The sequence below is a fragment of the Asparagus officinalis genome, chromosome 5 (assembly GCF_001876935.1).
Source record: "Asparagus officinalis chromosome 5, Aspof.V1, whole genome shotgun sequence".
NCBI classification, from domain to species: Eukaryota; Viridiplantae; Streptophyta; class Magnoliopsida; order Asparagales; family Asparagaceae; genus Asparagus; species Asparagus officinalis.
Window position 1 is genome coordinate 123,024,251 of NC_033798.1, and position 14,763 is coordinate 123,039,013.

A 14,763-nucleotide genomic window follows, 5' to 3' on the forward strand; every position below is an offset into this window, starting at 1 on the left:
CTATGACTAAGATTCTTCCAATTTTTAAATACTTCATTAACCAAAGAACCCATTTGATTCTTATTTCCATATTTTCTAAATAATTTGCAACAAAAGCAAAATACTACATTCAAAGAAGTTGAATATATTAGCCATCTCCTATCATGTTTCTCTCCATTTAACCATTGTCGAGTGTAATGAGCGGAAGAGAAATGTCTGCCTTCAATATATTTAGGAAAATCAATAATAACTCTTTTGGGTCCTCTTTCTACTAAAAGATCTCTTAATTTTTGATCAATATTACCCCAATTTGTTGGATCGTCAACATTCATGTTTTCATTGATACTCTCAATCCTAAGTTGAGTAGGTTCCTCAATGTTTCTATCATCTTCTGCAGGTTCTTCAATATTCATATTGTGTTCAGTAGGTTCTTCAATATTCATATCATTTTTCTGTTCTTCATTTTGATTTTCTTCATTATTATGTTCTTCGTTATCATGCTCTGTATGTCTACTACTAAAAAAACTTATCCAGCGCTCCTGCTTGAGACTTTTCCAATTTTTCCAATTTTTGTTTCTTTTTTCTTTTTGCATATCCAGAACTATACTTTCTAGGAAGCATGATGGACGCTGAAAAAATATGATCAATCAACAATGCAAATTTCAGATCAACAAAAAATTATATACAAATACTAAAATACATAATATCAACAAAAATTATAATTTATGAAGTTATAAAATTACCTTGAAATTTGAATAGCTTCACTTCAAACAAATTTCAGATCAACACGCTTGAATCCTAAACGATGCACTTTTTATCTCTTGTTCCTATTCAATAGACAAAAACAAAGTTTGGACTTAAGATTTTTTTTTTGGGACACGAATACGATGCAATCATTAGATGATATTAGGGCATGAAACAACTAACAAGCTCTGAAATAAATCATATAATTGAATGGTAACATGCATCAACTAGTTTTTGGCCATGGTAACAAGCTCTGAAATAAATCAAATTTGATGTTAATATATCAAAACTGGACATAGGATTATAGGAATATCCATTTAGGTTATTTAACTTTCTTTTATCCTTCTTTAAAAATCTATGAAGCTAAAGGACAAAAAAAAAGTTGTAGGACTAGGATCCTGCAGACTGCAGTAGGAGTGTAGGACATTAGTCACATTATAGCCTACAAAGCTACTTAGCTACACAATTAGTCAATTACATAATTTACATTAAAGTGAACAGGCCAGGTTTACGCACAGTCGCCGGAGGAGGCGTAGACGAAAAACAGAGTCGGCGAGGTCACCGATCACGTTTGCTGGTGGGAGGGGCGGAGGGAGTCGCCGGAGGCGGCGCCGTGGAGTTCGACACTTCGACGGTGGAGCTCCGTCACGGAATCGGGTCGGGTCCGTCGGGAAGAAGATGAGAGGTCAGAGAGACCTAGGGTTTTGTTACTTTTGTGTATTTGTAGGAATTGGAATTATGCTATTAGAACCCTCTAACAATTTTGCACAAAAGTCCTCTTACTTTTTCATATCTATATCTATCTAAGAGTATAGAAGTATTACATTGGAGCCCCTATTTTTTGAGGCCTTAGACGAAGGCCTCTCCCGCCTACCCCTAGGGCCGGCTCCGGCTCTGACCATGATAGTCCAGCCGCACCAATTGAAGTTCCGCAACTAACCTGCATAAATAAATAATAATAAAAAATCGGTAATCTTGGAAAATTTTGCAAAACGCTGACGTATTTATGCAAGCTACTGTTCCCCAATAAAAGTATCTGCGGCTTGTCCGTCAATTAACTTTCCTTTTTTGGAGTTCTCAATAATCCCGATGGATCAGAGCCTTCCTTACGAAATTATACGTTTCTGTCAGCCGTCAATATCGAATAATTTTCAAACATTTAATTTCGTCAAAAAAAAAAAAAATAATGATGATTACGGCCACCTTCCCCAATCTCCCCATGTGGGAGCCCCCGCAAACGAAAAATGGAAAGCAAGCTGAGTTCATTTCTGCATTCGACCTCGTCCGTACGATGCGCTCTGCCGCTTTGATCAGTAACCGTTGCCCGCAACCTCCTGGGCCCCACAAAACTACGCGACAAAACGTCCAGGCCCACGGGGGACGATTTTAGGAGAGACGAGTTAAGCACACGAAAATAAAAATAAAAAAATTTCTATAATCTAAACCAGCTTATATATATCACGTGCTCAATCAGAATCCAGAACCGCATTGTTAAACAGGAGTGAACAAAAAAAAAAAACTTAATTAGTTATTAATATATAAATCATGCATACTTTTCCGAACGACATGTTAAAATTCTCCTATTTGTTAGTGTATTATTCTGAATAATATTGCGCATATGTACTTTTCCTGAGCAAATAAGCATTTAATTAGTTATTAATATATAATAAAATGGTTATAAGTTGTAATTTTGATAAATAAATAAATTTATCAGTTTCATGGTTTCTTAAATACCTTTTAAACTCAAATTGAGATCATGGGTCATTAAAAGCACACAGATTAACAATGATTTCAAATTGAAGCGTACCGCACCTACGACTTCCCCCGTGATAACGACTTCTAATGAATCGAAAACTCCAATCAAAATCAATCTCGACCGTCCATTTTTCACCGAACAGAAATATTCCCCTATCCAAATTATTAAATGAGGACGATGATTACATCTTTATTACCGACCGTCACCGTAAAAAAATTCAAAGCAAGAGTTGCAGCTGTACGTTTAACCTGATAATTCAATCTCCACCGCACGATGGGCCTCCTTTTTTAATCTCTGGCCGTCCGATGGGTTTGTACGTGGGTCCCCACCCGAGGTTACGGACTAATTTCGTGGGCCCCACCCGATCCCCAGTCAGTTTTCCGCATTCGCTTCCGTTGCAGAGAGAGGGTCGCGGCGTTTGCTTCCCCTTTAGACAGTATCGGGTACGAACAGCGTGGAGTCCAATGAATGCTTGACACGTGGACACAAGCGTGACTCTGAAATAAACCAAATAATTAACAAATAGTTCGATAATTGTTCGAATAACTATTCGATCAAATTCGGTTCGGTAGTTAATTCACCACTAAACAAATTTTTTTTAGTATTCGAGTTTACTAACGAATAGAATTTAACTAGATATATATTCGATTCGTTTGTGTGTTAAATATTCGTTTGAATTTTAATCGCAACTTATTATTTGTATTATTATACATATAATGTTTTATTTTTGACTCACTTATTATTTCTACTTAATTTTTATATACTGATTTTAAGACTTAAATAATATTAAATATAGTTTCTAATTTAATTTTAATTTAAATAAATATACACCATATATTATAAAGGAATAATTTTTATTTGTGAATTTTAATACTATTTGAAATCAAATTCTTTAGCTGAATAAATATACTTTGATATTCAATAAGTATTCATGAATATTTATCAAATACCAAGCATACGAGTTTGAATTCGAAAGACTAGATATATGATTACTAAAGTCTGCATTCGAATTCGATAATTTTAAACAATTACAAATACGAACACCTTAGTATTCGATTCAATTCGATCGTTTATCACCCCTACTCTTATTTGTAGGAATCAATCATCTTGAATATTTTCTGTCTAGTTTTTCACTAAATTCAATTATATATCAAGTTCCTTTATTATTGTATTCTGTAAATTTTAAACCTAAAATTAGCTTAGAAATAATTAATTAGGTTCATTTAGGAAAGAAAAAACCTTAAAATAATTAGTTTAGCATAATAATTCAGGATTAACCGTAATTAGTATCATAAACGGTTTTCAACTGTCAATTAGACAAATTTAATTATAGGATAATTTTTTTAGTATGTATCTACTCATCTATATAAATGGGAGAATCCAAGATTCACTATCCATGCTACAGCAAAAGAAAATGCTACAGTGGTAGTACTGTAGCGTTATTACTGCAACAAACATGAAAGACACACATGAAAATGTGCACTGTGCATTTTTTTAAAAAATATTACTGTAGCACACGGGAATATTGTAGCAGAGACAGAAAATTATAGCAGCTTAAAAATTTTAAAAAATATTACAGCAGTTAAAACCGGAATTAGTATAGCCAAAAAAAAATGTCCGCTTCAGCGTCCTCAAACACATAGTGGGGCCAGCTGAAATAATAGATATGCTTGCAGCGAAGTTTTTTTTGGTGGGGTGGGGGTGGGGGTGGGGGTGGGGGGGGGGTGCTGGTGCTTAACCCCAAAAGAAAACCAGCAGACAAAACCCTCATTTAGCTGCAAAATGTAAATAGAAGAATTAATAAAACCCTAATTTTTTTTAATAATAAAAAAACAATTGTTAAAGGAGACCAACTCCTCATTGCTCGCTATATAAACAAACGTCCCCATCCTCTGCAGGGCGCTCTCTCGTTTCCCTCCCTTTCTTCTCTCTCCCCCCAAAATTTTTAGACCAGGAGGAGTAGAGAGATCGAGAGCGACCCAAGCAGAGAGGATATCGAAACCCTAGCTTCTCGAAGCTTCGTCGACCTGGACTTCCTTCGATTCGGCGCGATCTCGGTAATACTTCGTTCTTGATCTGCCGATTCAAGCTTTTTCTAGGTTTTATGTAAAATCTGCGCCTCGTTAGGCGATTTTTAGGGGTTTTACGGTGAATCTGGTGATTATTGTTGTTTTTCTTTTGATATGCGGTCAATGCTGTGGATGCGTTCGTCTTACTGATTTAATGGCGATTTTCTTAAGATTTTTTGAGTGATCTTGAAGTTTCTCAGATTATCTGCTCGACTTCTTGATGTTCGTTAGTGTTAAGGATTTTTGTTGAGATTTTCTATTTTTTCTGTGTTTTGAGTTTCCGGTTGAGTAATCGACCGCTATTTTAGTGGATTTACGGTCGATCACTGAGAATCTACATGCATTGTGTTTTCTAGATGAATTCTCGCGAAATATCGAAGTTCTATCAAATTTCTATGTTCTTAGACGTTATTTGGGCGATTACACGGTTTAATTTCTGAGCACGTCTGGAGTGGTTTTTTTTTCCTTCTATATTTTCTATTTTTAGGTCTAATTTTTGAGAAAATGAGTGGATTTTTTTAGAAACTTTTTTATGCCTTCCATATGGAAACTAATACTTTTTGAGATTTTTAGCTGGTTTCTATGAAAAATTTACCTAATTTTTTTTCTCAAATACAGGGCTTAATATTTGTTTTTTAGCTCCGAAGCGTCCGATGTCTTCGTTTCCCTTCTTTATTTATTTGTTTGTTTTGTTAAGTTCAACTTATTTTTTCTGTTATTGTCCTGTTATTATTATTATTTTATATTTATTCACCGGATAATACACTGGAATGGATATTTATGAAGTTATGCGAGTGTTATGATTATGATGTTCATTGTATATAGAGATTAATGAGTATCATTGACAAGGAGAGAATCTTCCTCCTTTCAATAATGTGGCACAATCTCCACCATGTGAAGGAGAGAAAATAAAGTAGGAGAGAGAATTTCACATTGTGGGGGCTGTGCCACATCATTATCAAGGATTCACGTGGTGGGGATTGTGTCACATCATTATCAAGGAGGGAATCCCCTCATTATCAAGGATACCCATTAATCTCTCTTACTATATATATATGAGAAAAATGAGTATCATTGGTACCAAGCACAAAAAGTTATGTTTGGTAGTGAGGTGACATAATCCCCTCCACTCATTCAAATGATTGTATATCCCCATGCACTTCTCAACCCATGTGAATGTGGTCTCCCATTTGAATGAGTGGAGGGGATTGTGCCACCTCACTACTAAACACAAAATTTGTGATTGGTACCAAGCATACCCATCTCTCTCTCTCTCTCTATATATATATTATATATATATATATATATATATATATATACACACACACACACAAATTGATTTAATTGTACTCTGTTTTGTGCTATCTATATAAATATATAGACACACGAATTGATTTACTCGTACTCTGTTTTGTGCTACCTAGCCACAGTCTAATATTATTATAGGTATCACTTTGCTCTGTTCAGTTTTGCGACGATCCCTGAAAGTTTTCTTCAATTACTAAGGTCATTAGCATTTATTTATTTTATGTTTTCTGGATAAAAGAGAAAAATATGATGCTGATGGCCTCAGTAATTAAAAAAGCATATTGAAGTGTCAGCACTATTTACTTGACATTTACAAGGTTTCTTGGATTTTTTGTTTGTGCTTGTTCTTTTGTTGCGCCCTAAATTGATCTTTGAGTTCTCTTAAAAGGGATATGGGAGAAAACCTTGAGAAACAACTCTGCTTGAGCAAATTAATTTTTTTATCTCACTTTGTCCAATTTCTCTTTCTCTACCTTGTGGATAGAGTAGTTATACATTACTTTTGTTTATTGTTTCAATCATAGAATAGTAGTGTTTTACTCTTTTTGTCTAAATGTGACTCCATTTTGGTGTGTTCGAGTTTTCTTTGGAAACGGCTCTACCTTTCATCTAGCTTCATTTATCTCTGAGTTTTATTATTTTTATTTCTTTTCTATCTATTTAGATATTGTATTAGTTAACTGTATTTATAATGGAATATCTTGCGGGTTTGCTGGAAATTTGGCAGAATGGCTTCACCAGAGGATGGACCTCGGCGAGAAAGCTTGCCCCCACCTCCTCCAGTCGTACCACCAAACGCGGTGCCCACAAAGGCTGATCAACCTAAAATTCCTGTCATGCCGGAGCCCCCAAAACGACATCCAATGGTCAGGCCTGGCGTTGGAACCGATGGACGGAGATTAAAGTTGCTTTCCAATCATTTTGCCGTCAAGTTCAGTGCTCACGAAGCTGTGTTTTATCACTACAGCGTATGAAACATTTTTTCTCCGCTGCATCATGCTATTGTTAAGATCTAATCATTTTTACCGTAATGATATTTGTTTTTTGCCCCCACGTCTGAGCAGGTTACTATAAAGTCAGATGATAAGCGTGCTGTTGAGGGGAAAGGGATAGGAAGGAAGGTTATGGACAAGCTGTATCAAACATACAGTTCTGAGCTTGCGGGGAAGAATTTCGCTTATGATGGTGAGAAGAGCTTATTCACAGTTGGTGCCCTCCCTCATAACAACTTCGAATTCACTGTACTATTGGAAGAATCATCTGCTAGGTACACGATTTCATCTTTTTTTTTTCTTTTTAAACTTCAATTTCCATTGTTTTTGCAGGACCATAATGCTTCATGTGATATTTTGCCTTCGTTTCTTAGCCTTTTCATTTCTTAGCTTCTTTTCACTTTTCTGCAGGGTTGCCGGAGGAAGCCCAGCACACGGGAGCCCCAGTGAAGGTGACAGGAAGCGATCAAAACGGTCCCACCAGGCAAAAACGTTTAAGGTTGAGATAAGCTATGCTGCAAGAATCCCAATGAAATCTATTGCAGAAGCAATCCAAGGAAGGGATGCTGAACATACCCAAGATGCTCTAAGAGTACTCGACATCATTTTAAGACAACAACAGGCAAAAAGGTGCATCTGTGACTGCAAGTCATAATCAGTCATTTTTAACTTAGTTGCCTATATCCTCCAGTTTATTAATGTTCATTTACCTGGTTATAGGGGTTGCCTTCTTGTTAGACAATCTTTCTTCAGTGGTGAACATACTAACTATACAAACTTGGGTGGTGGAGTAACTGGTTGCCGGGGTTTCCATTCTAGTTTTTGCACCACTAATGGTGGTCTCTCACTGAACATGGGTATAACTTGTAGTTCCTTTTTCTTTTTCAAGTTCATTTTGTTGAGATTGTTTACATTTCTGGTTTCGCCTTGTTTGATTACTTTTTTTTCCAGATGTTTCCACTACGATGATTATGACTCCTGGCCCTGTTGTTAACTTTCTACGTGAGAACCAGAATGTAAGGGAACCACATCAAATTGACTGGGCAAAGGTATGAGTTTTTCTATGTTTTTACATATTGCGCTTGTCAGCCATGAGGCACTTCTCTATGTAGGCCATGTTTCAGTGATTAGAGCTTCTTATCAATCATTGTCTACTATGGCACAGGCTAAGAGAATGCTTAAAAATATGAGGATCAGAACAACACATAGCAATATGGAATTTAAAATCATAGGGATGAGTGAACTGCCATGCAACCAGCAACTGTATGTGCTTCACCATGAAGCAACACATATCCCTTTTCGCTGCCTTCTCAATACCACTATTTATTTCGTTTCTTCCTTGCTGTCCAACATGTTGAGTTCTCTGGAGGCCTTATACAAGTTAATATTGTACAATCTCTTACATGCAGATTCCCAATGAAAGTGAGAAATGGCAGGGAAGAAGGGCGGACAATTAATGTCACAGTATTTGATTACTTTAGTAGGGACAAGAAGATAGAGCTGACATGGTCAGCTTATGCACCATGTCTTGATGTGGGCAAGCCAAAGAGGCCCAACTACCTTCCTGTCGAGGTTATGGAAATTGATATTGGTTGCTACTTCCTTAATTCAAAATGATCTTCTCCATTCAAAAATGATCTTCTCTTGTTCTAATTGGTTTATCATTAATTAATAATGCAGCTCTGCAATCTTGTGCCATTGCAACGGTATACAAAGGCATTATCTTCCCAACAAAGAGCTTCCTTAGTTGAGAAATCACGACAGAAACCTCTTGAAAGAATTAGAGTGGTGACTGATGTGAGTTATTCTTCTTTTAGCATTACCTTTATTTGTCCCTCACCTTTTTTAGATTTTGTGGCACACATCTCATAATATAAGACCTGTTGATAATAGTTCATGAACTTTCCTTGAGTCCATAAATATAATTCCTTTTCATTTTATCAGTTGAAATGAAGTGATAAACAATCAGATCTTTTATCTGATATTGTTCCCTTTAGGGGATAATATGCTAAAAAAGCCGCTAAATGAGCTGACACTTCACATTACAAAGACGCTTAGAGTTTCTTCTACACCAGGCAGTGAGAAACAATCGATATGATGAAGAATCAATGCTCTCTTCATGTGGAATATCCATTGACAAGCAACTAATACGGTTGGATGGCCGTGTTCTTACCGCACCCACGGTACTTCTAGTCCCTTTATTTTATGCGTTTTTATTTTTGAGTGTAGCTGTGATCTGTATAAACATTATTAATTTCATGAGGTTATCTAATCACAGTTAAAAGTTGGCAATGAAGAAGACTGTGTACCACGCAACGGAAGATGGAACTTCAACAACAAGGTTGTTTTTTGCAGCTCTGTTGTATGTTATCTATTTTTGTTTATGTGGTTCTCACACTTCCTCTCACATCCTTAGACTCTCTGTGAGCCCACCAACATTGAGCGCTGGGCTATTGTGAACTTTTCTGCACGTTGTGATATGAGTCATCTGTCTCGAGAGCTTATAAACTGCGGAATGAGAAAAGGAATTGTAGGTTTTATTATTGCATTGTTTACTTTTTTTTCCTGAGTATGCGAACATTGACAGTATATACTGCCTTCTGTAGAACATCAACCGTCCACACGCCTTAATTGATGAGGACCGCCGATGTATGAGGTTACAACCATTTGTAAGAGTTGAAAAGGTGTTTGAAAAGGTGATGGCGAGCCTCCCTGGTCCCCCACAGTTTCTTCTATGTGTTCTTTCCGAGAAAAAAAATTCTGATGTCTATGGTGTGTGACAGTTTCTTCTCGCTAATTTCTGAATGCATTTTGAGCTTCTTTCCATGTTAATTACAATCATTTTTCTATTTTCAGGACCCTGGAAGAGGAAAAATCTTGCTGATATGGGAATTGTTACCCAGTGTATAGCTCCAACTAAGATCAATGACCAATATTTGACAAATGTACTTCTGAAGATCAATTCCAAGGTCTGCAACTCTTATGACTTAATCCACCTTCTTACTTACAATGTAGTACAAATCTTCCCACCGTTCGATATGTTGCCTTCCTATTTTTGATTCTTTTCACAGATTTCTGTTTACTTAATAATTCTCTTCTTCCAGCTTGGCGGTATTAACTCTGTATTGGCTGTTGAGCGCTCTCTACGCATACCATTAGTCACTGAGATTCCTACTTTAATTTTGGGAATGGATGTGTCACATGGCTCTCCTGGCCGAGCCGACATCCCTTCAATTGCAGCGGTACTTGGGCTCTAACATTCTTTTTTTGCTTCTTCACCCTTTTTTTTTGGGTTTGTAGTTACGTTACTGTTAATTCATAGGTGGTTGGGTCAAGGCAATGGCCATTGATTTCAAGATACAGAGCTTCTGTAAGATCACAGTCACCAAAATTGGAAATGATTGACTGTCTGTATAAACCCCACTCAAATGGAGATGATGGTATTATCAGGTCTGTTTTCAGATGCTAATTTATGTGAATTCTGCATTTTCTTAAAACAACTGTCCCCAGATAAACTAGAAATCATCGTACCAAGTTTATATTTCAAGTTCTTTGGACATATGTTTACTGTCTTAAAATCTAATGATTTTAGAATGGTTACCATTCTGACATACCTTGTCTAATGTTCATTGCTGTGAAATTTCAGGGAACTCTTGATGGATTTCTATGAAACGAGTCATGGAAGGAAACCTGCACACGTAATCATTTTCAGGTAACATGTGAATTACAAATTACGTAGTACTGCACAGACAATCTGTTCTAAGATATGGTAGGTAAAGTCAATGCTGCAATCTTGTTTGGGCATGGCCCTGTATCATATTGTTATTAGCCTTCCTGTTCGGTGGTTAAATTATTTACAGTTATTAAAGGACAAAATGTCACTTAAGGCTCACCATAGCTTCAAAGGTTTGGTGCAGTTAAAGAATCCTTTAACCTGGTCGCAGAGCAACCTAGGCTCAAATCCCACCAGCCATGGATATTAAGTTGATAAAAAAGATAAAAGTTTTGTGAGTCAGGTTAACAATTTCATGTTTAAACCCATGGAAAGAGCACTTATTGCCCGGGGTTTGTGTTAGAGTAGACAAGTATAAATTTCAACTTGCATAACTTAGGAGTTTTTGTTAGCCTAAAGGATATCCTTCAACCAATGGAAAGGGCACTCATTGTTCGGGTTTTGCGTTAGAGTATAAAAATGTAAATCTCAACTTGCATAAATTAGGAGTTTTTGTTAGCGAAAAGGATAACCTTTAACGACAGTTAAACAGTTGGTGAAAATACAGTATAATGTTTGCCTTGTTTGGTTCTAGCATCCCTATGTTTTTGAAAGATATGTTCACAACATGACAATAATAGTGTTTGATCCGGACTGGGTTGCAATAAAAATAAAAAATACTAGTGTTTAGCTTGCTCTTAAAGGATCATTTACTTGATAGCATCCTGCAAATAATGTATATTGTTTTTGCATCTAAAATTGCTAGTTTTCAGAAATCATTTCTTCCTTTAGTTTTCCTACTTTTAAAAGTGCTCCTATTTTTTGGTGCTTAGAGAGAAACAGGATGTAAGTCGTCTATAATCTGTTCAATTATGGCAACTTATTTGGTTTCATTTAGGTATTGTCAAAAAACATCGTGTCAGACGAAGTTTCTCTATTTCTATATAACTGATGAGGTAGTTTATTTTTTGAAACCAACATATTACAATAATTATGTTTATGTAATTTCTCTTCAGATCAACCAGCTCAGAAGCTGTTTTTGGGTTGTTTGACAAAGTTGTAGAATTTCATGATCTTTTTTCTTGTTTGCTTAACTTGTTTTGTTTGGGGAAGGTTAGATTACCTGTCCATAGTCTGAATGAACATACAGAAATAACATAGGCAATTCTCTTGGACCTTCAATGCTGCTGTTCAAGCTGTCCTTGATGTGAAACAGCATATAAATGGTTCTCTTGCACATTCTTCACTATTTTGTCCGCATGAGCAAGTTACTGATAGCACTGGTTTTGGTTTTACGTTTGAGACTTCAGAATAAGCTTCAAGGGCATATTGTATGATAACCAATTTCATGAGGGTTTTCCAGATGAATATCAAGATCTACCATTCATCATCTCTTCTTTTATCTGTAGTCAAGTAAGTTTCTTTGACCTGGTAGTAGACAGCAAGTTACCATATAATCACCCAACCTGTACGCCCATCCAAATCCTTTTCGGTACCCTATTAAGCCAATAAAGCAATTTGAGACCCTGCGTCATTGGATTTTGTTCAGACTGTTTACACCATGGTAAATTACTGACAATCCCCCTCTATTCAATTACCTTTTAATGCAACAAATACGCTTGTTCGACTTGTAATTTTTCCTTTAGGCTAATAAAAAGCAATTAGGTCATATGTTTCAAGTGCTATGAGCTGGTGCGGATTAAAGTATGAACATAGGGGGGCAGTTACACCCCTAGGATATGGAAAATTGTATCCTAAAGCCTTCTAGACTTACACTTTTCCCCCATAAGTTAAAAATATTTGTATCCCAACCCTTACAAACTTGTAATCCATTTGAATTTTACCACTTAAATTAGGAGTTTAGCTCATTTGTTAAGAATTTGGTTTTATAGTATTTTAATTTTTTTATAAACAGATAAAGACGTACTTGTCGTCTGCCCCTCCAACAAAGGTTTTCTGGATCTGCCGGGCGATTAGTCATTTAGGTTGTACATATGATGTGGTGTTACCAATTTGATCATGTGAATTCATTTATTGCACAACTAAAGTATGATGTGAAATACATGGTATATCGGGGGATAGGGTACGCTGAAACGGTGACATCTAACATGTCCATGTATAAAAATGATAATCACAAAATAAACATCTCCATTTTGGGGACATGTTCTAGATTCATGCTGATTTTATGCAACTGGCTGCTTATTAAAATTCTATCATTTGTATTTATCTTTACCTGGTTTCCATATTTCTGTTCTGCTATAGCGTGCTCAGGTGTCTCCTGTTATAAATGTTTGTTTCTTCTACATAGTTGTTTTAACTTTTTCACTGGATGCATTTGTTTTTTTTTAAGGGATGGTGTGAGCGAGTCACAGTTTAATCAAGTTTTAAATATAGAGTTGAACCAGATTTGTAAGGTATGACACTTTTTAGTTTACATAAATCAAAATTTATGTGTCTTTACTTAGTAAGTTTTCCCCTAAAAGTACTTTTTTTTCTCAGGCATTTTATCATTTAGGTGAAAAAACGCTTCCAAAATTTACGTTAATTGTGGCACAGAAGAACCACCATACGAAATTATTTCAGGATGGTGCCCCTGAAAATGTTCCTGCAGGTATAGCCTTTTTTTGATGTTGGTATCTTTCTGGTTAAAGTCTAAGCTCTGCAGTATGACATCGAGTTCTCAATTTTGTTGCTAACGATTCTTTTTTGGTTACAGGTACTGTTGTGGATACAAAGGTTGTCCACCCCAGACACTATGACTTCTACATGTGTGCCCAAGCTGGAATGATCGTATGATTTGACTTGTCACTATAAATACACATCCCTTAATTTTCTAATGTTTGCTGAGAAAATGTGTTACTATGAGGACCGACACCTTGTATTTATTTTGTACAGGGAACCTCGAGGCCCACACATTACCACGTACTGATTGATGAGATTGGTTTCTCACCTGATGATCTTCAGAAACTTGTTCATTCACTTTCCTACGTGTAAGCATTATCAGCGTCTCCACTATACAATATATCATTATACCAAAGAGAATAAACGATTAAACGATATCCTTTGGCTTTTATCGATGCAGCTACCAGAGGAGCACAACTGCTATTTCCACTGGTAGGCAATCAAACCTTCAAACTTTCTCCTTTATTGTACGCTATCTAGTGCATGATTAAATTCTGAGGGGTTTATTCTTTTAATTTTTCCAGTCGCTCCCATCTGCTACGCACATCTTGCAGCAGCGCAGGTGTCCCAGTTCATCAAATTCGAGGAAATCTCAGAGACCTCTTCTGGACACGCAGGCGTCACTGCTTCTGGGGTTCCCCCTGTTCCCGAGCTCCCTCGGCTCCACAAGAATGTGAGGAGCTCCATGTTCTTTTGCTGAAGTCTGCTTTAAAAGTTTAAAAAGGCTTCATTTTTTGTCCCTTGTTAGACTCGGGTGGTTGGTTGAGCCTCTTTTTGTGTAAATGGCGTTTACAGGTGATATTGGTACTTTTGCAAAGAGTTAGGTGCAGGTTTGCAGATGGGGTGTATGGAATTTGGTGGGTAGCATCAGATACATTTTGTTGTTTAAGCACAAGTCAATGTCGCAAAATCTCGTGGACGACCGTTAAAATCGGCATATAGTAATTTTACTCCCTAGTGATATAATTTCAGAAGATATCATTTTATCTCGAATATCTGTAGATTTTGTTGTGAATTCCTGAAAATCAATATGCTTATGTGTGTTATCGTTAGATGCTTGCTTTGGGCTGATATATTGGCTGTCATAATGACAACTTCCAGACTGTTCGCTTTGCTGGAAATTCCTAACTACGATTACAAACGTGATTCGTAACGTAGTTGCAATTGTGGCTGCATCTAGTTCTTTTTCTTGCTGGATTTTCTGTATCATTTTCAGACGAGTCATCTGAACAACTACCGTATCTGTTAGCAGTAACAATTAGAAAAATTAAGCATATCGTGCTTGGGAAAATATCACTACAACGCTGGAGAGTTATCAAATTGCAATTCAACTGCAGAAGTGATGGATTGAATTTCAGAAGAATCGACGATACCATTAGGAGATAATTTCAAAGCACTCCGTTGGGAGATAAAATCTGACCAGGAGCATGCATACCGCTCGGTTCAGGCACGCATTTTCAGATTTACCATAATCTGAAGAACAAATACATGGCAGAAAACACCCCACCAAATTAGCAAAAG

The 14,763-nt window shown here is 36.5% G+C and overlaps 1 protein-coding gene across 1 annotated transcript; it reads left to right on the plus strand.

Moving 5' to 3' along the window:
• LOC109841074 (protein argonaute 16-like) lies at positions 4,355-14,235 on the plus strand. Its single transcript, XM_020409937.1, has 24 exons — positions 4,355-4,536; positions 6,584-6,824; positions 6,921-7,123; positions 7,260-7,478; positions 7,569-7,705; positions 7,800-7,897; positions 8,014-8,111; positions 8,258-8,420; positions 8,529-8,645; positions 8,924-9,031; positions 9,127-9,189; positions 9,265-9,378; positions 9,455-9,620; positions 9,705-9,817; positions 9,953-10,090; positions 10,171-10,298; positions 10,495-10,560; positions 12,911-12,974; positions 13,060-13,171; positions 13,277-13,350; positions 13,456-13,550; positions 13,643-13,674; positions 13,767-13,915; positions 14,038-14,235. Exons 2-24 carry the CDS (start codon positions 6,585-6,587, stop codon positions 14,182-14,184), a joined length of 2,844 nt encoding a protein of 947 aa, XP_020265526.1. The 5' UTR covers positions 4,355-4,536; position 6,584; the 3' UTR covers positions 14,185-14,235.

Excerpts from the sequence above, each read along its gene's own strand:
- LOC109841074 (XM_020409937.1), top strand. The coding sequence starts at position 6,585 with ATGGCTTCACCAGAGGATGGACCTCGGCGAGAAAGCTTGCCCCCACCT. Across the intron at positions 8,646-8,923 it reads GAATTAGAGTGGTGACTGAT|GCAGTGAGAAACAATCGATA; the intron begins GTGAGTTATTCT and ends CTTCTACACCAG. Across the intron at positions 13,172-13,276 it reads CCCTGAAAATGTTCCTGCAG|GTACTGTTGTGGATACAAAG; the intron begins GTATAGCCTTTT and ends TTTTGGTTACAG.